The sequence below is a fragment of the Nyctereutes procyonoides genome, unplaced genomic scaffold (genome assembly GCF_905146905.1).
Source record: "Nyctereutes procyonoides isolate TBG_1078 unplaced genomic scaffold, NYPRO_anot_genome, whole genome shotgun sequence".
NCBI lineage: Eukaryota > Metazoa > Chordata > Mammalia > Carnivora > Canidae > Nyctereutes > Nyctereutes procyonoides.
In genome coordinates this window covers 38,865,901-38,890,262 of record NW_026575082.1, presented here as the reverse complement: position 1 = coordinate 38,890,262, position 24,362 = coordinate 38,865,901, and the positions used below count along the sequence as shown (strand labels likewise).

At 37.3% G+C, this 24,362-nt stretch overlaps 1 protein-coding gene across 1 annotated transcript in view; it reads left to right on the top strand.

The window, feature by feature from the left end:
* Positions 1-24,362, top strand: part of LOC129514579 (thrombospondin type-1 domain-containing protein 7B) — a 741,731-nt gene that overhangs the window by 173,395 nt on the left and 543,974 nt on the right. The window contains exons 3-4 of the mRNA XM_055333257.1: positions 6,468-6,713; positions 18,259-18,428. Coding sequence (XP_055189232.1) covers positions 6,468-6,713; positions 18,259-18,428 — 416 coding nt within the window. The remainder of the gene's footprint in view (positions 1-6,467; positions 6,714-18,258; positions 18,429-24,362) is intronic.

Here is a 24,362-nt window from a genome sequence, read left to right as displayed (position 1 = left end):
TATATTATAGAATCCCACTTAACTAACAGTAAAGGAATAAAAAAGACATAAACTCTCAAGGGCAAATATAATAGGAAGGGATATGACAGCTAAATAGAAATGCCAACAAATTTTGGGAGCTGGAAAGCAGATGGATGAGTGGTAATTTACCTAGCAGAGTGGAAAAAACTGAAAGCTCCCTTTCAGTTGGAAGATCTGCAAGAAGCAAGTCAGCTTACATGGCACAGATTCACCAGACACAAAGCTGTGTGTTTATCACATTTTCGCCTCTTCCATAGCACATAGAAAGCTATTTCACCATCTTCTTTGCAGTTATATTAGAGCCATTTGACTGATTTGGCCAATGAAATATAGACAGAAGTAAAGTAAGCCACTTCTTAGCTAAAGTTATAAATCACTTTGGGCCATCCTCCTACCCTGCCTTTCCTTTCTAAAGGTGAACTTAGAATTCATGTATTCTAGATGGTGAATATATAAGATGGACAAACTGGATCTTTAAGTCTTTAGGTAGAGTGCCTTCTAGGATAGTCTACACTGAACTGTATGCAGAAGGAAAATGAACAGTTATTTTGTTAAATCATTCAGTTTTCAGGATTTGTTACCACAGTATAATCTATTTGATTTTGACTAATACAAGGCTTAACAATTATAGGCAATAAGTAACTCTGAGGGTAAATATGTTCAATAGGTCTGAAAGTTTCTCCTTTACACGCAGAATATAGTGTAAGTGTGAAAATAATTCTGTGAACATGTAGATGGAATGAAGATCCATACATAATTTGTGAGAGTGCCCTGACAGCTTCCTTCCTCCAGTCAGCTTTCTTAAAACTAATAGTCAGATCCATACAATAAAACAAGAGATAGGAGAATTCCTTTCTTGGGAAAAAGGTGCGCATTAGTCAGTCTACCATAATGGACAAGCAATATGGATGGTCAATATGGATAGGATGACTGAATAGCCATTTAAGTGTAAGAAGAATATAAAACTCAGTGGTAAGCTCAAAAAACAAATGTACTTTTCTAATACTAAAAAAAAAAATCTGATACTGCCTTTTTGAACATGTAAGAAAGGAAACATCTCACAATACCTAATACATTCACTATGTGAATATTTATGGCTAAACTCAGGACAAATATACTAAAGAAAATACTTCACATATGTAGTACAAAGACATATAAAAAGAGGTTCAATAAATAATCCTGTGGATTTGCAAGAAAGTAAACACAACCAAAATGTGCACTAATGGGAAAATGAATAAATGAATTTCTATGTACTCATATTGGAATATTACTAATGAAAATGAAAGCACACTATCTGTATTTATCAACATGGGTAGATCTAGAAGTCATAATATTAAGTGAGGAAAATAATTTCCAAAAATAATACATTTAATAAAACATTTAAGTAAAACTTTTAAAAACATGCAAGACAATGAATGCTATAGATATTTATGAGCATATACATATTTAGTTGAAGTATAAAGACATTGTAGAGAATAACAAAAATAGTTGTCAAGATGGTGGCTATGTCTGGAGAAGGAATTGCAAGGAACACAGGAAAGTTTACCTGAATTTGTTTTTTTAATAAATTTTATTTATTTTCCAAAATAAAATATTTTTATTTAATGAAATCTGACATAAACTTTAACTATGCTAGTAAAGTCTAGGAGTATGCATTCTATTACTTGACTTTTCTGAATGTTTGAGATATTTAACATTTTTAAAAATAGTAACTGAAGTGTTGATGAAGAGAAGATAGTTTTCTGTTGAATTTTGTCTTGTAAGAGTTTCTGTCTTATTTTCTAAATAAAGAGATTTTCCTACATTTTCAGAGGAAGTAAGAATTACTAGAGTAATTTTTAGTTTCAGTGATTTCCTTTACAATGAATACTTGTGAAGTAATTTACAAATGACAACGTGTTCTGTAAATGTCAAGCAGTTATAATTACCATAGCATCTTTTTTTAAGACAAATCCACAGTATATGTCTGTTTTAAGAAGACACACCACCTTCTATAAAAGGATTAATTTCCATTTCTGTAAGTAGATGATAATATTTGTAATGGGCTTTGGTTTATAAGGTCATTCTATTTATACTAAAAGTTAACATAGTTATACATAGTTATACAACTATGATGGGTAGGGGTGAGTAAATCACATTTTATTATCTTTTTTTTTCCTGCAGATAATGAAATTAAGTAACCAAGAAACTAAGGTCATGCTAATGTATTGTGATGCAAAATTCAATGCCCAGGTATTTCTTATTCACCACTTAGTGCTTATCTACTATTCCAGTAAAATGTAATCTCACTGATCAAAGTAGACCAGGGCCTTCTGTGGTACCTTTTATGATTTTTTTTTTTACACCAAGAAGGTACGTTTGTAAAAATAGCATTAAAAATAAGTGAGTATGTTTTCAATGGAACATATGCATTTCCTAATTCCAAAAATTAGGAGCCTTTTTCAAAAATGTGAAAGTCCCTGATCAATCCCTGCAACTCCTTGCAAGTCTTATCCATTCTACTGAGGCAGTAGGAAAGTCATTTTGGGGAAGATGAGCAACAGAAAGTGAAAGCTGGTAAATGGGAAGAACAAAACCACCACTTGAGTTATAGATAGAGAACTACATAGTGTGGGACCTTCTTTATAAAAGGGGGAGGAAAGTCTGTCTTGGAAATTGAGCCTTTTTTGTTTTTTCCTAAAAACACATAAATTGAAAAACTCCATTAAGTTTTGTATTACTGTGTGAGGTAGAGTGGCCTTAACAAAGTATCACTGACTGGGTGGCTGAAACAGTGGGAATTAATTTTCTCACTGTTCTGGAGTCTGGAAAATCTAAGATCAGGTTTCAGTGATCTGATGCCTCTCTGCTTTGCTTGTAGACAGTATCTTCTTTCTCTGTCTTCACATAGTCTTCCTTCTGTATGTGCCCGTGTTCTAATCTCTTCTTGGAAGCAGACCATTCATACCATTCATTCATATGTGGGATTAGAGCCCATGCTGGTGAGCTCATTTTAACTTCATTATTTCTCTAAAGACCTTCAAATAGACACAAATTCTGAGGTACAGACAGTTGGTATTTCAATGTATGAATTTGGAAGCCGATAACAATTCCTGAAAGGTGAGAAACCTAGATACTTCTTGATCAACAGGTTTCTGCTGTGTGATACACTAAAAGAGAAGATCTTTTCCCCTACCCCCAGCATGCACAGAGATAGTATATTCTGACATAGGTGGGACATTTTCAAGAGACGTTCCTCCTACTGTGTCTTAATACTGATGAAGTTTTGGAATATAGGTGAAGTTTGGTGGGGTGAGGTCCAGAGCGATGACCAAGAAAGAATTCTTGAGACATCTTTGGTGCAACATGGTGGTTTTATTAAAGCATGGGGACAGAACTTGTGGGCAGGAAGAGTTGCTGCCCTGGGCCTGTGAGGGGTGACTAATTATATACCTGGGAGTTGGGAGTGTTAGGTTGAGGATAGCATACTCTCTAAGGAATTTTGGAAACAGAGTTTCCAGGACCTTGAGGGACCTAGATATTATTGGGCAAAGGTCACTTAGGGGATCCTTGGGTGGCTCAGTGGTTTAGCACCTGCCTTCGGTCCAGGACGTGATCCTGGAGTCCTGGGATCGAGTCATACATTGGGCTCCCTGTGTGGAGCCTGCTTCTCCTTCTGCCTGTGTCTCTGCCTCTCTCTCTGTGTGTGTCTCTCATGAATAAATAAATAAAACCTTAAGAAAAAAAAAAAGAAAAGGTCACTTATTACCGTCTAATAAAACCTGAGCCATGAGACCCTTCAGATATATATTGGTGGGCCATGTGCTTGGGGGATGATTGCCAACACAGATCTTGGGGGTTTAGAGATAAAGGAAATTTCTAAAGGATTTTTTATATGTTAAAGTAGATTTACAGGATCCTGGGGGTCAGGCTAAGATTGCCTTTTGCCCTTAGCAAAGTATTAACATTGAGGGAGTTGAGTCCACAGAGGAATGTCCCTCTCCCTGTTTCAAGGACTCGTCAATGTGCAGCCCCAGGCTTGTGCTTTGTCCTCAGCTAGTCCTCTGTTCCCCCATCAATCCAAATCTCCCAAAATGTTACATTGGAGGGAATAATGGTAATGAGGTATACATTGCCTTTTTTCATTTTGAAGGGAATAATCTGATTTGAATAGACTTAAAAGTATATATGTCTATATTAAGTATATATGTGTGTATGCATTTATATATATGTACACACACATATGTGATACGGGAGAGCTTGGTTCTTGTCTCACAGTGTCAAAGAATGTATCTTGTGGACACAGGAGAGTGAGTAAAGGGATGCAAGTTTATTAAGCAAAGATACAGAGAAAACTCTCAGGAGTGAGAGGGGTCCAGACAAGGTTGCCACTGGTCTTTATTAAGTATATATGTGTTGGTCTTTTATTGAAAGCCAACCAGGGAACCTAAATCTTTTGACATATCTATTGATATCGTTATTGAGTAAGGACTAGTGATAATATCTTTAATGGCTAACTTCCTTTTTAGGGTCCTTTTTTGGTAATTCTTTCTTGGTCACAAGTAGCTGTTATAACAAGACCCCACCTCTGGCACCTGGGACAGGATGATCTGATTTTTTTTTATCTCTGGTTTCCTCTCATCTCCACATTTTTGGATTTTTGTGAGCCTGCCTCCCTGGTCCCCTACCTAGCCCTGCCTAGCCCCATTTGTCCCTAACTCATAATACACATGAACTCTCTGTGGCTTGATGAGGGATATCAATATGGAAACCTCACTATAATTTACTTGAATTTCAACATGTTTTATTCTTCCATGGACATCACCTTCTGTAATCCATTTCTCTGGTGGTGGCTCCCTTATCAACATATTTTTGTATATAAGAAACATGGAATCGTTTTTACTACTTCTCTTTTTAAACACATGCAGAGGAACCATTATTGAATCCTGACTATATAGCTCATTACTGCACCAGTTTTCACAGGCCCACTTTTGGAAGTCAATGTTTGAAAATGTATTGACTTATATTCCTATCAAAATCATCCCTTTCTTCTCCAAGGTAATAGATGCTTTTGATAGAATGAGGAAATGGCTAACAAAAAGTGGGGGGAAAAAAAGAGGTCAATTAATATGTGAAATATATCTTTCTATAGGAATCTAATATTCCTCCATTTAAAATTATTTCATGTTTAATTAAATATGCATTTCTTTACCTACAGTATGAAGTCTTTCCAGACATACTTTTGAAGAACCCACATACCTAATATTTATCCACTTTCCTCTTTGAACATTGTGCTTTACAAATTGACAGATATTTGGCAGCTGACAAATTTGTTTTTATTTATCCCCTTTTGGTGTGTTTATTAATGTTTAACTCCCAGTCCAGTAGGGGTGGGCACCTTGTTTTACAGAATTTGTTGATTTCTGTAGTGTAAATACTCCCACCATAGCCAATTTTAAGTTACTTGCAGGAAATTAGCTAGCATGCAAAATTCCTGAAAATTTAATAGTTCTTGTGAAACAATAGTACATCTAGCACTGGCATACCATTGGCTTCCATCCTCACAAAGTTTTACATCAGGGCTTCAAATATGCTATTTCAGTGACCTAAAACAATCTTTCTGTACCCCAGAAGTTCCTATTAATCTTTCAAAGAAATGCAGCTCTAATGTCCTACTACTTAGAACCTCCTCCTCAGCTCCTCTCATCCCCCAGGCTTTCCTAGGGGGTCCATCACTGACTCATCAACTGTTTTCCTCATCATTATAAATGCTTTTGTGTTGGATTCATCCCAGTATCCCATTATCCTTTTTATTTATTTATTTGTTTCCCAATTAGATTTTTAGCATTTGATAGCACTTTAATTGTGCAAATGAGGAAATTAATGATCAGAGCCTAGCAGTGTGGGGGAAACATGTTATCACATTTGTTTATTTTTTTCATAGCTCAGTATGTAAAAAAATATCTAGATTAATACTCTACAGTTTACTTGTACTGTTGTTTGACCTTTGACAAATGACTTAGCCTTCCTGAGCCTGTTTTCTACAGAGGGAGGTAATAATACATAATCTCATGAGACTGATGTGAGAAAGTACCTGTGAGATGCAGCACAGTGTGTGACACCTGGGGACCAGTCAACAAATGGCAACTATATGTTATATTGTAGGTGAAAGCATAGTAGGGGAGCCTCCATTATTTTTGATAATGCTTCAAAGTTCAGGGTGGACTCTTCTTACGTGTATGTCCTGCTAGAGTGAAATAACTTCACAGTTTCAGATAAAATAGAGCATACTTTCTTAAAATGGATGTTCTTTCTTATTTTATCATGATGCCTCTAACATTTTTAACCATATTTGAAAGCTTATATCAAATGTCAGAGTTTTTTTTTTTTCCCATAACAGGTGCTTCATAATGTTGCTTGCATCTGTTTAATCTATGCTCTACTGTTTTTTGCTTCTGTTCCTTCAGCCTTTGCATGCAAGACTCTTTCCCTTTGACTGTCCAGTCCTGCATCATGCCGAAAGACTGTGAAACCACGGAATGGTCCTCCTGGAGCCCTTGCTCTAAGACGTGTCGTTCAGAAAGTCTCTCACCAGGATTTAGGAGCAGGAGCCGGAAAGTGAAGCATGTTGCTATTGGAGGTGGAAAGGAATGCCCTGAACTTCTTGAGAAAGAGGCCTGTATTGTTGAAGAACTCTTGCAACCATGTCACAGGTATTATACATTCTTTGCATGAGTATCGAGTGTTCCATATAACCTCATTTTATGTAGTGTAGGGATGGTAACAACAGTAACTGTGACTCATAATTGTTGAGTCTTTACTCAGTTTTGAGATCCACACAAAGCAGTACAGCATGGTGGAGTAAGAGCATGGGCTTCTGATTCCTTGGGCTGCAATCCTATTTCTGTGACTTTCTAAATTTGTGAATTTTGGCAAGTAACTTAAATCTAGTGCCTTAGTTTATGCATCTGCTAGCAGTACTTACTTCATCTAGCACCTGGCATATAATGAATGCTCAATAACCATTTGTTATCATTACCTGACATGTAACACCTAAATTTTATGACAACCTAAGAGACTAGAAGACAGCCTAGAGACTAGACATATTTTTACCAAAGATGAATTTCATGACATCTTCATTTTGCAAATGAGGCTGTTGATGCTTAGCGAGATTAAATAATTTTTGAGATTACATAGCTAGTGGGTGGCAACACCCTGATTCTAATGCAATTCTGTCTGTAAAGGTTATTGTCACCCTGCACATTGTTTCTAGTACAGAGTCCTGGGGGAGCCAAAGAATGTTGGGAAAAGGCTTGACCTGGATTAGTAAAATTAGTAACTATGTTTTAATATTTTTATATTAGTTATATTTTGCCTGTCTGTATGTATCGTCCTTGGTGAAGACCTCCAATGTATTTTTCTCTAGGTTGTTGACTCACTGGTAAGCCAAGTCTGATAATGACAGAAGTCGTTTGGAGCTGACTATTCAGAAGTCTTAGGGATACATTTGCTGCTGCTGGACAGCTGCCCTGAGCTCTATCTTTTAAATCTGTAGCTATTTTAGATAGATCTTTTCTATAGTTTCTTAGGGTGTGTAAGGTTCAAGAATCAATGAAAAGTAAAATGAGGCAAAAAACAGCTTCTTACAAAAATTAATGACACAATTAATCATTGACCTCTTGCTATGTGCATTCCAGGAGAATGCATAAATAACAACAGAATTAACATTGGCTGACATTCTTATTTGTCTGAAATCTGAGCTGTGGCCTCTACCACAGGAAAGCATAAAGGCTGTGTACTAACTTTTGTTTCTAGTGTGACATTGGTGATTAAAATTCATTGTGAACAGGGGAAATGGAAACAAAAAATCTATTAGGGAATAAAAAATGCCCATTTCTCCTTTCCCAGAATTCATGATCAATTCATAGACATCAAGCAATCTAATTTACCATATTTCTCCCCAGTAGGGAAATGTTCAGTGGCTTCTCATAGCTTTTTTTAAAACTCTCTCAGAATGCAATTTGACTTTTACCCATTCACCATCTGTGCTATAAGAGATGTGTTCATCCATTCAATAAATCTACATTGACCTCTTGCTATGTGCCGAACACTATGTTTAATGTTTGTGATACCTCAGAGAACAAAATAGTCAAAATCCTCCCCCTACTCATTGGGCTTAAATTTTAGTGAAGGTATACCAAATAAATATAATAAATAAGCTATATACTGTGTACATGAGCTGTCGGAAAAAAAAACAACATTATAGCAGGATTGCTGGGATGCTGTGCTGTGGGGTCAGCTCAGGTTACACAATTAAACAGGGTCATTACAGAAGTCTCATTTGCACAAGCAGAATATGATAGGGGACCTTGAAAAAGTGAGGAATCAACCTTTTAGATAACTCGAGGGAAAATATTCCAGGAAGAGGGAAGAGCTAGAGAAGTACACTTGGTTCTACATATTAATATTGCTCAAAAAGTTCTTCACTTGCCTAACTTTGGGGCTACTGTTCTCACCAGCTGGACTCTGCTGGTCAGCATTTTAGTGGTAAATACCATGAGTGTGTCAGTCCCTAAGGTGTGATCCCATTAAAGGCATGGTGACCAAGAGGAGCCCGTTTTAAGAAGTGCTCCCTGAGACCAGAATTTAAGTAAACTTGAAAGGACACAGAAGCTAGTCTGTGTTATGCCACCATGGAAATTACAGAACTATAAAGAAGTTAGCGTAGTAAAGCCTTAAGTTTGTTTCAAGAGTATGTTTTTAACTAAGACACGTATAGACTCCAAGAAGCCTCTTCATTCTGCATTCCACAACCTACTTCTAAGTTCATGTCCCTTCCAACATAACAAGTACTCACATTGCATCTTATGAGGGTGGGCATAGAAATGAGAGAGACAAGATGAATCTGCTTGTCACTTGTCACCTTTTCTCTTGTGTGTTTATCTCCTGTCATTAGGCATTGTGACCTTAGGCATTATGTTAATGTCTACCTCAAAACATTGAAAGATATGTGTTTTATAAGCTACCTTGGTTCTTGTGTCTTTTCTTATGTCCTGATTATTAGAGCCTACATCTCAACTCAGAGGATGGTGAAAAGCATTCTAAGACCATAAATAAGGTGGCCCTGTTTACTATAGTATAAGGAAAGCATGTTAAATGCTTAATGTCAGATAATTGAGGCATGGCCTGATGCTGGAACATCTTGTGTATTTGTGTAGAGAGTGAAGACACTGTAACACACACAAATATTGAAAAATGTCAACATCTTTCTTGGAAGTGACACCTCAGGTGACCCACCAGCAGCTTCCACCATTTCTGCAGGAGATAGCAATTTTCACACAAAAATGGCTGTTCTGCCTCTTAAATGATCATTTGGAATTTGAAATGGATTATAAGATACTATAAGGCACTGTTAAAAGGTGACAGTGACCAATGTAGATTAAAACTGCTTAGATCTTGAGGCAGGGGCTGAGTGGTTAATACTATTACATATACTGTGTGAAAAAAAACTACACAGAAAAGCCCATTTGTAACACATTGTTTTCAATACTTGGGTCTGGCACTGAATAGATGGGCTCTCACAATCCGTCCCTCCTTATCTCTGGTATGAATTTATCTTATTATGGTCTATCTGTGCAGACTCATACAGAGAGAAGTGTCTGGGCCTCCTGCAGCCTACTTTGATTTGTTTCTGTAACAACTCCCTGTGGCCAGCCTGTTTGTTCCTAACATCTCTTTAAGGCATTGAACCCAATTTTAGATTTTTCTAGATAAAATTATTTTTCTTTGAGAAAGCTCTGGGGATTCATTGATATATCTTTATAGATGATATTGAAGCCAGGGATAGAGCTAAGGAAAAGGATGGTAGTCAAAACTTGACTTGGTTATTGGCCTCCTTTGCCCCCTGGAACTGTGTAAGTGCTGAAATAGGGTTTGTGTGTTGTGAAGAGGTGTTGGTCCAACACCTGCTTCACCCTGTCACTGTGCTAACGGCTGGGGAATTCAGGAAATGGAAAACTTTCAGTTTGTGTTCACTTAGTGCAGGCTTCTTAAGAATCTTGTAAAAAGATCTTCTTTGACTTATGTTGAAGTTACCTCTCGATACACCTATGGAAGTCGAAAAGATGTGAGTTGAAAATGCATTTATTCTATTTTAACCTACCAAGCATCATAGTTTAGCCTAGCCTACCTTAAATGTGCATAGAATGCTTAAATCAGCTTAAAGTTAGGCAAAATCATCTAACACAAAGCCTCTTTTATAATAATATTGCATAACATGTAATTTTTTGACTACTGAAAGTGAAAAACAGAATGGTTTTAAGTGTATCTGTAATTTACCCTTGTGATCACATGGCTGACTGAGAACTGTGGCTTACTGTCATTGCCCAGCACCATGAGACTATCAGACTACACATTGCTAGGTGGAAAAAGATCAAATTTGAAAGTATGGTTTCTACTGAATGTGTCTCACTTTCATGCCATCACAAATCAGAAATATGTGAGTTGAGCTGTTGTAAGTCAGAGACTCTCTGTAACATTACTCTTTAAAAACTAGAGGATCCAGAACAAGACAACCATATTCTTTAAGAGTATTTAATAGTTGGTAATGTTCTTACAAATCATCCCATACAGGGGATCCCTGGGTGGCGCAGCAGTTTGGCGCCTGCCTTTGGCCCAGGGCGCGATCCTGAAAACCCAGGATCGAATCCCACGTCGGGCTCCCGGTGCATGGAGCCTGCTTCTCCCTCTGCCTGTGTCTTTGCCTCTCTCTCTCTCTCTCTCTCTCTCTCTCTGTGTGTGACTATCATAAATAAATAAAAATTAAAAAAAATCATCCCATACATAGAGATGTGGCTTTTTTTGTTTTTTTGTTTTTTTTTCCTCTAATTAAGAATGGGTAACACTTATAAAAATGCCTGGTTCATTGTAAATGCTCAGAAAACAATGAGTGGGTGAATGAATGAATGAATTAATGTTCTTAGGTAGGGCAATTCCAGAATAATATCATGCACAGGATATTTTCTTCCATGATCATACTTATTATATAACATGTGTGAAGGATTCAAAGTCATTTCTTATTAAGAGCAGCTGAAATTGGCATCGTCAAAGAGATTAAATAAGAACATCTACCCAGAACAGGGAGGGACACATGAAGCTTGATTTGACATGGTCCCCAATGGCTGTCTTGCTTCTGCTAACAGCGTGTCTGGTTTTCCAGATAAGAAGTTTCTATTTTCATTAGGTTGTAAGTATAGCTTCAGAAAGGGTGAGAAATGAGATCACAGTCTGAATTTGCAAAAGTTTGCCTTCCAGAACAGAATGACATGCATATCACCTGTCACATCTTCTGTATCTTCTCCCATTGATCATCCACTACAGCACTAACACCCTGTACATGATAGGAACTCCATGCCTTTTAAAAAATATTTTAATTGATTCATTAAGGATGTTTTTAAAAATGTTTTAATTAAGCTGCTTTTCAGCAGCACTTGAGGAGTAAAGGAGTCATCACCTGGAGCCCTCAGGAGACTGTTTAGACAAGGAACAATAGTTTCAAATAATCTATAAATTGTTTCAACAGAAGAAGACTGATGTCTTTTTATTGAGTCTGTCTTTTACTGGTGTATATTGTTTCATGAGTCCCCATTGTGTCACTTTAAGTCCTCTTGGATAGAAGATTTGTTCCCGTGTTAGTGTAAGAAAGCTAACGTACTGCTAAGTGCTGTGCACAGTGATAGGAGTCTATTAATAATACATATGTGGAGTTTGGCTAGCGAAGCCATCTGCTGAAGGGCAAAGAGCTTTGCACTTTAGAGTAGCTTTCCATAATCAATAGTCCCACTCTATTCAATAAAAAATTACTAGAGCATAAAATATATAAAGCTTGATCCATTCCCTTTATTTTGGTCGTCTGTTCAGCAAAAAATGACAAGTTAATTCTTTTCTAAATGCATTTACAACTTTAAAAGGACAATAGACATTATCATAAATTAGTCATGCTGCAGTACACTGCTTGTTAATATAAACACATTTAATTTGAATACCTTGCACTAGGGTTTCAATTCTAAGAGTGTTTGCACATCTATATATGCTTAGTCAAAACATGACCATTAACTAATGCAATTATTCTTTCAATCTGTCATCATTGAATCACTTAAGATTTTATTCCACGTTGCTTTGCTTTAAACCCAAGCCTTTAGAAGGAGAAAAGAAATCCACACTTTGTAAGCAATTCTAAACCTTGTGAAAGTGATAAAACATATATTCTAAAGGGCAGAGGTTCCTAGAAAACTCTGATGGGCCTGCCATCCTGTTGCCATTAGAATCACTTTATGGAATATTAGTAGGATGGAGGTCTTTCAAAAACAGTCACCAAATGTGCCTACTTTTCTAATTTTGGCTATGCTAATTTAGGATGTCTCTACTCATTGCTTCACAGCAATGAATCCATTCCTTACTCCTTCTGCCTTTCCCCTTTGCATTTGAAGAGTAGCTTGATTACAGGATTCCTTGAATTAACATCACTGTCTGGAAGACAAGCTGGTTATCTCAGCAATTGAGTTTGGGGGCCTTGATTCACTTTTCCTACTCCAGAATTTCTCTTCTGTATATATTAATGGGAATATGTATTTCTATCTTTAGGATTTTCTTTCTTTTATTTAATCTTGATTTCTTCTTTAAGCTGCATACACCTCCTTCAAATGATAACATATTTAATATTAGCTTTTTTAGAATTTATTTATTCCACTATAATTAACATAACAGTGTTAGTTTCAGGTGCACAATATAGCGATTCAGCAATTCCACACATCACCTGGTGCTCATCACAAGTACACACCCAACTTTTAGTATGTATCATGTGGATACATTTACTGACCATTTTCTAAGAGGAGACGTACATTATAGGGAACACATGAGGAGACTGGACCCTAAGTTTCAGGCATGAGACACAGATTTAGAAAGCACATTCTAGAAGGTTAATGAAGAAAAACTGAAGTTTAGAGTTACAATCCATGATTGCCCTGATAATTGGGTTATTGTCCCCTTTTCTGACCTGCCTCATTTAAGAATTCAATGCCAAAAAATTGTGGTGCTAATACTTGGGAAAAAACAATTTGGAATCATTCTTCATTTCTCCCTTTCTCTCCCATCCATATCAAATCCATTAGAAGCTGTCTCTGCCTCCTAGTATATCCCTAATCTGGTCACTTCTCACCACATTCGCTATGATCAGCCCAGTTAAAGCCACTATTGTCCCTCCTAAATGACCAAAGACCTTCAAATTTGTCTTCCTTCTTCACATCCCTCATTGCCTATTCTTCACTCAGTAGCCAGGATGATCCTTTAAAAATTTAAATCACATCATATTACTCTCTTTCTCAAAGCTTTGCAATGATTTCCCAGCACATTTGGAGTGACACTCATACTCCTAACTCTGGCCTACAGAGGTGTTTATAGCCTGGCTCCTGACCATTCCTCATTTCCTTTCCCTCTTATCCTGACCTACCTGGCCCAGCCACACTGGCTTCTGTGATGTCCTAGAAAGTGCATGCACTCTTCCTCCCTGGGAACTTCAGGTATGCCCTCCTCTCTGCCTAGAATGGTCCCTGCCCACTTATTCACTGTGCTCATTCCCTCATGTTCTTCAGGATTCTGAAGACTTCCCTGGTCATGGCACTGAAATAGCTCTTCTGGTTCATCTCTTTCTTCTCTGCAGTGTCTGCTGCCATGTTATGAGGCACTTCTGTCTCTCTGCCCCACTAGAAGGCAATCTTCTCAAGGTCAGGAGCTTTGTCTTGCTCACTGCTTTGCATTTCTGTTGTCTGAAATCTTCCCTGGCACATAGCTGGAGCTCAGGATTTACTTAATGAAAGAAAGGATGAGTGAATATGTGGTTGCATAAGTGACTCACTTACTAGTTGGGCAGGCTATTTTTCCTAGGGAGTCTTGTTTTTTAGCTCTTCCCCTGTTTTCAGTCTCTCTTACGTATCTGTATATTAAATAAAATGCCCTTGCATGAGTTATTTTCCCTGTGCATTCAGTATTGAGTTATCAGCATTTCCCTTCTCTGAGGTTGGGAGTCCAGAGCAGCTGGCAGTTTGCTCTTTCACTAATAGTGGGAATATGGGAGTTTTCACATGAACGGATCATAACAAGTTTACCTAAGATTCAGAATCACCACAGAACAGTGTGAAGAATTTGATTTCAAGCCTCTTTAAAAAGTTGTCTTCTGTAATTTTTAGTTTAAATTTAATTAAAATTAAAAATTTTAATTTTTATAGTTAGAGACTGTTTTATTTGGCTTATATATTATTTCTTTTTTTAATTCACAGTTATATCCTGAAAGTACTAAAGTTTAACCCAATGTGACCACAGTGCTCTAATTATAAGTGGGCTGTAAAATATTCTCAAAATGTATTTTTCATTTGAGACAAAGAAAATAAAAAAAATATTTTTTATAAAATAAAAAAAAATAAAATTTGAGACAATAAAATAAAAATTTGGCAGTGCCAAATATTATCAGTTGGTTGTCACTGGCAATATCTTTGTCACCAACAAAGGGGTTTTTTTTGTTTTTGTTTGGTTTGGTTTTGCTTCAGTCCAGAACACATTTCCTCAGGCCATGACCAACATTTGCTTGTCCTCATATTGGCTGGATAGGTAGCTACCTAGTCCCAACTGAACCTATTTTCTAAATCCTTTGACCAGGTTTCTTTGGTTTGTCATTCACAATTTTAGTCTTCCTGTCATTTTCACTAAAAAGATGTGCTTTGGAGTCAGATAAATCTGACTTTAAACATTACTCTTTCAATTACTTATATGACCTTGGAAGAATTATTTCTTTTTTATTCCAATTACCCCATCTGTAAAAGGGGAAAGAGTATCTTCCTCATAGGGTTGTTGGGATGATTTAATGAAGTAACCCACCTAAATTTGTTAGTGCACTGCCTGGCACAGAGTAGGCATGTAGAAAGTATTGGTTGTTGTTATTGTTACTTGAAGGATATGTCATGAGACTCAAGGAGCTCAAGTAAATTAATACCTTAGCCATTGTGGTCAGCCAGAAGTTTGAAAAAAGCAAATGGATCCTACACATTTGTAGGATGAGGATGGACTACTGTTTTTCATTCCATGGCCCTCTTAACTCTACTTGAGGCATTTCCACAATAAATTTCAAAGTGCTGTATACCCACAGGAGGTAGGACTCTGGCCTTTGAGATTTCCACATTTCCCTTCTAACTAGAAGGACAAAATGAGGGTATGTTAAAAGGCATCAGAGGTGGGGGAGAGAGGATAGAAAAGGCCTGGTTTTTGACAGGAACTTTGCCTTTGAAGAGAATGTCCCAGGCAGTCAGGAAGGCAAGTTGTCTGGGGGCCTCCAGCTGTAACAGCTTCTAAAGGAGAATGAGTACCAGTTAGTCAAGAGGACCCCTTTGTTTTCTCCTTTTGTCAGTTCCTGGAGACACTTTCCCAGGTTGATGGAGTTCAGGATGTTCACTTTTCATCATTGCGGGGTCATTTGTGACTAAACATAGATAGTGCTTTGAAACAAATAAAGAGGATGAGGCAAGATGGTGAAAGGCATTTTAAAAAGGAATACAGAAGTCCCTTCCTGGTGTGTTTTCCCTCTGCCACTTGTTGGACTGGTGTTTTCTCTGATTAGGTCAACAATAGAGATAGTGATAAATGCCTTCTATTTCTTTAGAGAATTTGTTTGCCAGTGAATGGAATTTGGGTGTTGTTGGTTAATGAGCTACCGACAGGGTTTTTGTTACTTTATATAAAGTACATAGTCATTAGACTTTTCATTTTTCTCTATAACAACTTCCAAAATTCTTCCATTGCTAATTCTTAGAGGGTCATGATAAATTAATTGAAAAAGCTGTGTGGCCTGGTCCTTTCAAACAAGCAAACAAATTGCTTTGACTGGCTGTACTTCTGAACTCTATGTTTGCTGAACTTTGGTTGCTGGAAGTTAGGCCATGGTATTCCTGGATCTCTATTATTAGGACTTGATGAAATCAATGAACTCCTCATACATAACACATTAATTTGTGTGTGTGTGTGTGTGTGTGTGTGTGTGTTTTCTGTGGAAGCAAGGAGCAAAAGGTACTTGTAGTAGGATGTAAGCAGGAAGGGATTTAGCATTTATTGAACATTTATTATATGCCATGTTCATCATTTGGTATTATTATACCCGTTTTACAGATGAGAAAACAGAACTGGGCCATAGTCACATGTGCCTAATACATGGCAGGGCATAGGTCAGTTGAGCTGTAAATCATACCTGTTGTCTATACCACACCGTTCCCTTTTCTGCCTGCCTTATTTGCTAATTATATCCTAGGAGACGCCTACATAGTTCCTATATCTGACTCCCTGCTTAATGGCCAGGGAGCTCTTCTGCTAAAGAACCTATGGAGGAAAAGGGTCTGAAGTAAGACCTTGGTAACCATCCACCCCAACAAATCCTTACCTCCTCATTGCACTTTGCCCTAGAATACAGAGTCACATGCCCTGAGACTCAGATACATGAGGGACAAGCCTTCTGCTTGAGTGACCATGGAGAACAGTGTGAGAACTTTGAGTGGGGCGAAGAGGTTTCAGAACTTCACCTCTGGAGAAGGCCTGCCTTTGGGAAGAACCATACTTTTCTTGGTCTCTCACACCCAGGAATTGGAAACAGATTATTGTCTGTATTGCCTGCATTAAGCAGGACCTGCACTCTGCACTCCAAAGTCTTGCCCAGCCTGCTGACTAATTTTCCAGCCTTGGAAAACCATGTGAAAATGAAGTGGGGAGGCAGAGGGAGAACAGTTGTGCTACAACAAATACCACGGGATTGTCCAAAGCCTTTTTCTACAGTGGACTTTTTATAAGACGTATGATTGTCAAATCTCAAGCTTTTTTAGAGTGATGACATGTATTGTGAAGGAGTTTGATCACTATTAAGTTTGTTAGAGATTTTCTTTCTTATTTTGATGTCTGTGACTTAATTTTATGCTAGTTTCTGTAAGGCAAGGATTTTGGTGGCACACACTTATTTTTATTGCTGTGTGGTTTTTTTTTTTTATTTTAAGCAGTCACAAAGATGAGATATTTTTCCCCAGATCTGAAATGGGACAGCAGTTATGAGAATGTTCTTAGGTTTTGTTTATTGTTCTAGAAGTTAATGAGACTATTGGTATTTATGTGAATGCTGTAGGGTTCTATTTATGCTGTGGGCTTGAAGAATGTTGTAATAACCCCCAAAAGGAAATTCTGTCTGAAATAATGCTCCAGGTCTGAGCACAGTGTTGTTATAGTTGTTTTGTTTTCTGCAAGTTATGTACAAACTCCGTTATGTTTTCTCCCCTTATTTGTATATGTGTATGTCTATTAATATGTATCTTAACCCATTATAAACCAGGAAGCTATATTCCTAAGTCAGTTTAAAGAACAGCATGTCTACATATATAAAAAAGCACCCATCCAGGGGTGCCTGGGTGGCTCAGTGACTGAGCATCTGCCTTTGGCTCAGGGCGTTATCTGGGGATCTGGGATCGAGTTCTACATCGGGCTCCCTACATGGAGCCTGCTTCTCCCTCTGCCTATGTCTCTGCCTCTCTCTATGTGTCTCTCATAAATAATAAATAAATAAATAAATAAATAAATAAATAAATAAATACAATCTTTTTTTTTTAAAGTACCCGTCTGTTAAATATAGTGCCACATTGTCAACTCATTTTTAACATGTACATCTTTATCCCATTGGGGTCAAGTGGAAATACTTTACTATATCAAGGAGGTTTAAAAGTTGGTCATCTCTGTTTAAAATCATATATCCCCAACTTCACATATTCACACACTACTAACTTCAAAAGGCTGACTTTAACATAGTTCTCCAGATGTGTGTGAAGTGATACCCCATGACAAGTTCAGCTGGTAGGGAACAAGTTCATCTGGTTTCCACCTTCTTCTTCTGATTCTTCACTCTCTTATGGCTTCAGGGCTGAGACACAAACCCTATTTATCCATATTTCCTTTCTGTACTCCTCTCATCCGGTACTGCTATCATGAGAGGGTGCTGTGATTTCTTTTTTTCCCCTAGGAAATAAAAGGGATTTAGTGTTCAAAGCCAGTAGACTTCCTTATCCATAGGTGAAGATTTGGCCCTAGAAAGAGAGATTTTTACATACATTTAATGTCATGACTTATATTTTCTTTAGAATCTTATATTTTCCTTACTTATTCTTTAAAATAAATCAAATCTAACAGGTATTCCTGGAGGACCTCTGAATGGAAAGAATGCCAAGTCTCTCTTCTCCTGGAGCAGCAGGACCCCCGCTGGCATGTGACAGGACCCGTTTGTGGAGGCGGGATCCAGACCCGAGATGTATACTGTGCCCAGAGCATACCAGCATCCACCATACAGAAGACCAAGGAAGGTAGGCGTCCAGTTCTGGGGACAGATGGTGCTGTTGTTGGAGGGAAAATCACCTCCAACACCATCTCCTCATGTTCTTCTTGATGTAATGGGCCCTCAGCACTCACAGATTTAATATTTGATTTATTGAGAATTTGCAAACCAGTCCTAAGTTCTGCTACTTGCAATAATTGGAGATATTTAAAAAGTGATAGCAATAATAATAACTTCAGACTCAATAGATCATTGTGAAAATTAAAAGAGAAAATATAACTAAGCACTATAGCAAGAATAAATGCTATAAGCTGAGAGGCTGTTAGGCTGGAGTGAGTCAACTCCTCATAAATTAGTAGCATTCTTTTTTGTTTGTTTCTCTCAAGAGAGTTGTTTGTGTTTATTTGTGAATGTAGGAATTTCTACAAACATAACCACCTTCAAATGTCAAGGACCTACTGTTTTACTGGCAAGTTTTAAATAATGTGAAAAGACGTAGAGAAAAGAGGTAGAGGAGTAGGAAAAACAACTTTTTCCACATTAGGCTTTCTGATAGGCAAGTAGTCCATTTGTTCCAGAGTTTAAGACAGTGATGACAGATAGGGACTGAAAACCTGGCCCAGATTAAGTCAGTTGATTGAAAACCAAAAGTGAGCAATACCGCTTCCACTCTAGAAGAATGTGTGGCCTGTTCCAGTCACATTAGAAGACAGAACAGTGCCCTCTGCAGAAGTAGTCAAAGTGGGAATGTTTTCTTGAGTCTGCACATAAATCCTCTACTGTAGAATTTGGTATAAAAGCAAGATGAAAGCTTTCTTGGTATGGAAATGCATGTGTTTTACCCTATAAAGCTTTTCATACCAAGTACATTGGGGGGGGGGAGGCACATGGCCTTTCAATATTCCGGAGGTATCTCTGACCCTAACCTTGGATAATTCACCCTCTCACTCATAGAGGGATTATCTTTACAGAATCCTTAGTGTTTGCTTCAACAACTAAAGTTACAGTGTCTCATTTACAGAGTTGGAGTTATTTTAAAAATAATTACATTTTCTTCCTTATCTAATGTCACCACTGGAAACTGGCAACTTACACTTTCTGTTCTAGGGTAGAACATGATTATGCTTACTTCTCTGACTTTGGAGAACAAAATTTAGATAAAGAACTCTATATTATTCTTTCAGACCTTGATAATTTGTTTATTCTACCTCTTTCTTCCCTTTTACTGTTTCCATAGTACTAGGGTTTTCAGAGGTTAGCAAATGCATTGAGGACATAGTATAGCTTACTATTTACCTTGGTAGTCATTAACAAAGGTTTTATTTTGGTCTTATATGAAAGTGAACAATAAAAGTTGTTGATCTAGGGGATCCCTGGGTGGCTCAGCGCTTTACTGCCTGCCCAGGGCGTGGTCCTGGAGTCCCGGGATCGGGACTTCCTGTGTGGGGCTTCCTGTGTGGAGCCTGCTTCTCCCTCTGCCTGTGTCTCTGCCTCTCTCTCTCTCTCTCTCTCTCTCTCTCTCTGTGTGTCTCTCATGAATAAATAAATAAAATATTTAAAAAATGTTGATCTATTACTTTCCTTTCTTATAAATGCCTTAATTTCCTACAGTTATCATCTATAGATATACCTTGACATATCTGGCAACATGAGAATTTCCTCTTGGCTCAAGCTAAACATAAGAGAACAATTGAATTGCTATTGTAAGTCAGTGTGTTTGCTCAATTAAAGAGGTCAAATTTAAATATTTCTAACATTTTCTGTTAATGCAGTAATAAAGGCTAGCATTGGTGACAGTTTTTGCATTTCAGTTTTTGTGAACATTGGCTTTTCTTTTTTTAAATATTAGATTGTAGAGGGAGAAGAAATTTTAATAGCGTTGATTTTGGAAACTCTTTTCTCAATGACAATTGACTTTCCCACAGGTTAATTTTTCCTTAGACTCTAGGATACTTTGTTTACAATCTCTGAACTGAAATTGCTTGACTTTTCTTCTCTACAAAATCCCACCATCCACTGTGAGTTAGCTGCTCTGTATTTTAAGAACCTGATCTTCGAGAAACACAATCCTGGGTAAAACACTACCACCACCCCTAGTGAACCAAAACCAAAACCAAAACAAACCCCCCAACCAAGACCCATTTCCATGGATCTCTCATGCAATAGTATGAAATAGAATGTAAATTCCAGAATACGGGGCGGGGCGGGGGGGGATCTAAAAGGATAGCTAATTCTCTCCCAAGTGCCTCTAAGTCTCTTGCCTGGGCTGGATGCTGAGGTAGGAATTCTGACTTTGACACAGTTCTGTTAGCGACTTATTTTTAGTGATGTTCCATTCCCCATTTGACCTCAATTCATGGTGGTTATAAAAATGGCATAATATTTATGGGATATTTACCTAGTTCTTTTGTTTAGTGTTCATGTGATGTTTTAAATACAGCCAAAAAATAGCGCTGTAACAATCAATATGAGAAGCATTACCCATAATAGTAGCCAAGCCAATAGAATTGGGAATGAAAATATAGAAGGATATTTATGATTTTGTTCACCAGTTATTGTTGTAGAGAGAATTGAGCTTGTCTTGTATAATTCAGAAATACCAGCAAGAGTAATGCTTACCTGGAGGTCTAAAAGTTTGGTTTGGTGAAACCATTTTTTACTTGCTCTTTTTCTCAAATGAAATTAAAGCCACTCAGCCTCATTCAAGCATTGTTTCTCAGGAGATGAAGCATTGAAATAAAGAGGACATCTTCAAAATCTAATAAATATTTAGGACATAGTTATTTTCCATTCATGAAAACATGGCCTAGAGACTGAAGTATCAACAAATATGGAGTGAAATGACATGGGGATAAAATGTATTTTTATGGTGAGGAAAATATAACCCCCCCCAAAAAAAAAAAAAACTAAACAAAATATTGGGGAAAGGTATTGGTGCAGTTGCAGTTAAGAACACTTCCTGAATTTTTTTTGTATTTGAGATTCATTATTTGGCATTAAATGGGCACAACTTTTCTAAGGATAGGACACAGTTCAGCTTTGAGTTGTCAAATGCATTACTTGCTTCCTCCACTACAGTAAGATTAAGTAGTTCTTAAAAGTCCTACATCTTTATCATGTTGGGCCCAGGGTTGACAATAAGGAAGTACATGGTCAGATAAGAGATGTGTCCTGGAAGATTAAGTAGTATACTTAATGTATTTTCTGTCTAAGAAGTGTGTATGGAGACTTAAAATGTTTGGATTGCAGGCTCTAATTTTTACCTGTATGGAATTTTGATAAGTTACATGATTGTTGTTCCTGTCTTATAGTTCGTTGTATGATTTTTAAAAAGATTTTATTTATTTATTCATGAGAGACAGAGAGAGGCAGAGACATAGGCAGAGAGAGAAGCAGGCTCCATGCAAGCACCCCGATGTGGGACTCGAACCCAGGACTCCAGGATCATACCCTGAACTGAAGGCAGGTGCTTAACTGCTAAGCCACTCACGCATCCCTCATTGTATTATTTTTAAAGATTGATTTGGTTAGTAAAAATTGGATGAAAATCAGTCTTTTTAAAAAATAATTCATAAGTGCCAGCTATATTTTAGGCTATGTACTAGACACTGTATTATGAAGATGCCCCTCATTACTTCTTTTTGGAACAACAATTAAACTAACAATTATGCGATAGTGTCATAAATAATGTGATCGTTATATGTATAATATGACTAAAACCATTTAATGATTCCTGAGGGTTATCTTCATAAAGGAGGTAATGTTTAAAGAGAGTTTGTAGGATCATTAGGAAAGAATGTTCTAAGTGGGAGGGGGGCAGAGGGGACATATGGAAAGGAATAGAGACATTTGTGTTCAGTGGCGGCACGTGAATTGGTGTGAGCGGAGCACAGGGAATAAGGAAGTGACAGTGACACTGGAAATCTAGTCCTTTTTTACTATTCTGGAGGTAAGACTTGGCTTTTGAGATATGGGTACAACCTTTCTTTCCCCACTGCAGGTTTTTAAGCAGAGAAGAAATCTCATATTCTTAGCTATAAAAAGAATGCATAAATATCAGTATACCAAGAGAATTCTTGGGAGTGCTCATATCCTACTTGCAAACCTATCTGGTTATCCAAGAAGTTTTTGAGATATGAAATAAAGTAATTTACATGATGAACAGATGAACAGATTTCTTAAGGGGCAATTGAAGGAAATATCTATTCCACCATTATTTGATGGCCTGTCTTTAGAAATTGGTTTTAAAGTCAATAAGCTCATTTTGGTGTGAGAATAAAGTTTAAGGAAAAAATGCTCTTAGAACTTCCTTTAGTGTTGGCTTTCAGAGGAGAAATGGGTTTGTAGGATTTTTTTTTTTTTTGCTTTATGCTAAGAGAAACTGATACCTGGATGAAATTATCTTTGCTAATTAACAGCAGGCTAGTTGATGGCAGGTCACATGAGACCAAAAGATAGAAGACAGTTGGCCTGTAATCATTCTACTTTGGGAATATCCTCAATTATTGGAGTTATGGGTATAGGAGAAAGTCAGTATATGTATACTTCATATGTATACACATACACGTGGACACACATATGTATTTCAAATATTCTCCCCAAACATTCTCCCCAAAAGTGTGAAAGCTAAGAAAATTTTAGAAAAAGAATATTAGATATTCTAATATCTGTCCAATATTTAAAGGCAATTAGGTTACCGTGATTAGAAATTCCTACTGGTTCCGTTTCATCACTTATGTATCTCAGTTTAGTGATTTTTTTTTAAATCAAGATAACAAACTTATCTTGGTGTGATATGGCAAATGTTTGTTGAATTACTATCCTTAGCAAAACTATTGATGAGTTCTTACTTTAGCACTCATTAAATTATCAAGCTGTTCTTGACATTAAAAATGTCTTAATTTATTTAGCTCAAGATATAATTCATATGATTGGAATGGGAATGGGAGGGAGCTGCCCTGGACGAATGATAGAGGTGGGATATTTGAGGAGAAAGCCTAGCATTGAGTAGATGCTACTCCTGGGAAAAATAAATGACTTGTGGAAAAAGAAGCCTTTTAGATGACACATCCTGCTTAATTTGATCTCCTTAAGAGGGAGAACACAGGTTCTTCTTCATACAATGTATTATTTTTTTTCCAAAATCCACATAACTGAATTGATAATTCAATACCATGTGTTACTGAAATCAAAACATGTGGCATCTCCCATCCAAGTACTAACCAGGCCCGACCCTGCTTAGCTTCCGAGATCAGACGAGATCGGGCGCGTTCAGGGTGGTATGGCCGAGTGAAATAAGTCAATTGGAGAAGGACAAACATTATATGGTCTCATTCATTTGGGGAATATAAAAAGTAGTGAAAGGGAACAAAGGGGAAAGGAGAAAAAATGAGTGGGAAATATCAGAAAGGGAGACAGAACATGAGAGACTCCTAACTCTGAGAAACTAACTAGGGGTGGTGGAAGGGGAGGTGGGCGGGGGGTGGGGGTGACTGGGTGGCGGGCACTGAGGGGGGCACGTGATGGGATGAGCACTGGGTGTTATTCTATATGTTGGCAAATTGAACACCAATAAAAATAAATTTATATATATATATAAAAAAAGATACATTCTCTCCCCATTTGGAATTGGCCAAAATAAAAAAAGACTGTAGATTAGTGAGAATTTGTAACAATGAACCTGATTTCTAGACAAATAATTTTAACACCCTGGAAAGATTTTAAAGACAATCTGCCTAGATCCCACTTCAGACCAATTGGTTTAAAACTTCCATGAATATTACCTGGTCATCGAGATTTTTGCTTTGTGTATTTTTTAGGAGCCTGGCTGATTTCACTGTGTTCAAGGTAAAAAATCATTGGTATATTATTAATTGAGTGTAAACTAATATTTGCTTTGTGTAAGTAGCTATAAAAAGTTTTTTTATTCAAAAAAAAAAAACATGTGGCATCATGCAGGAGC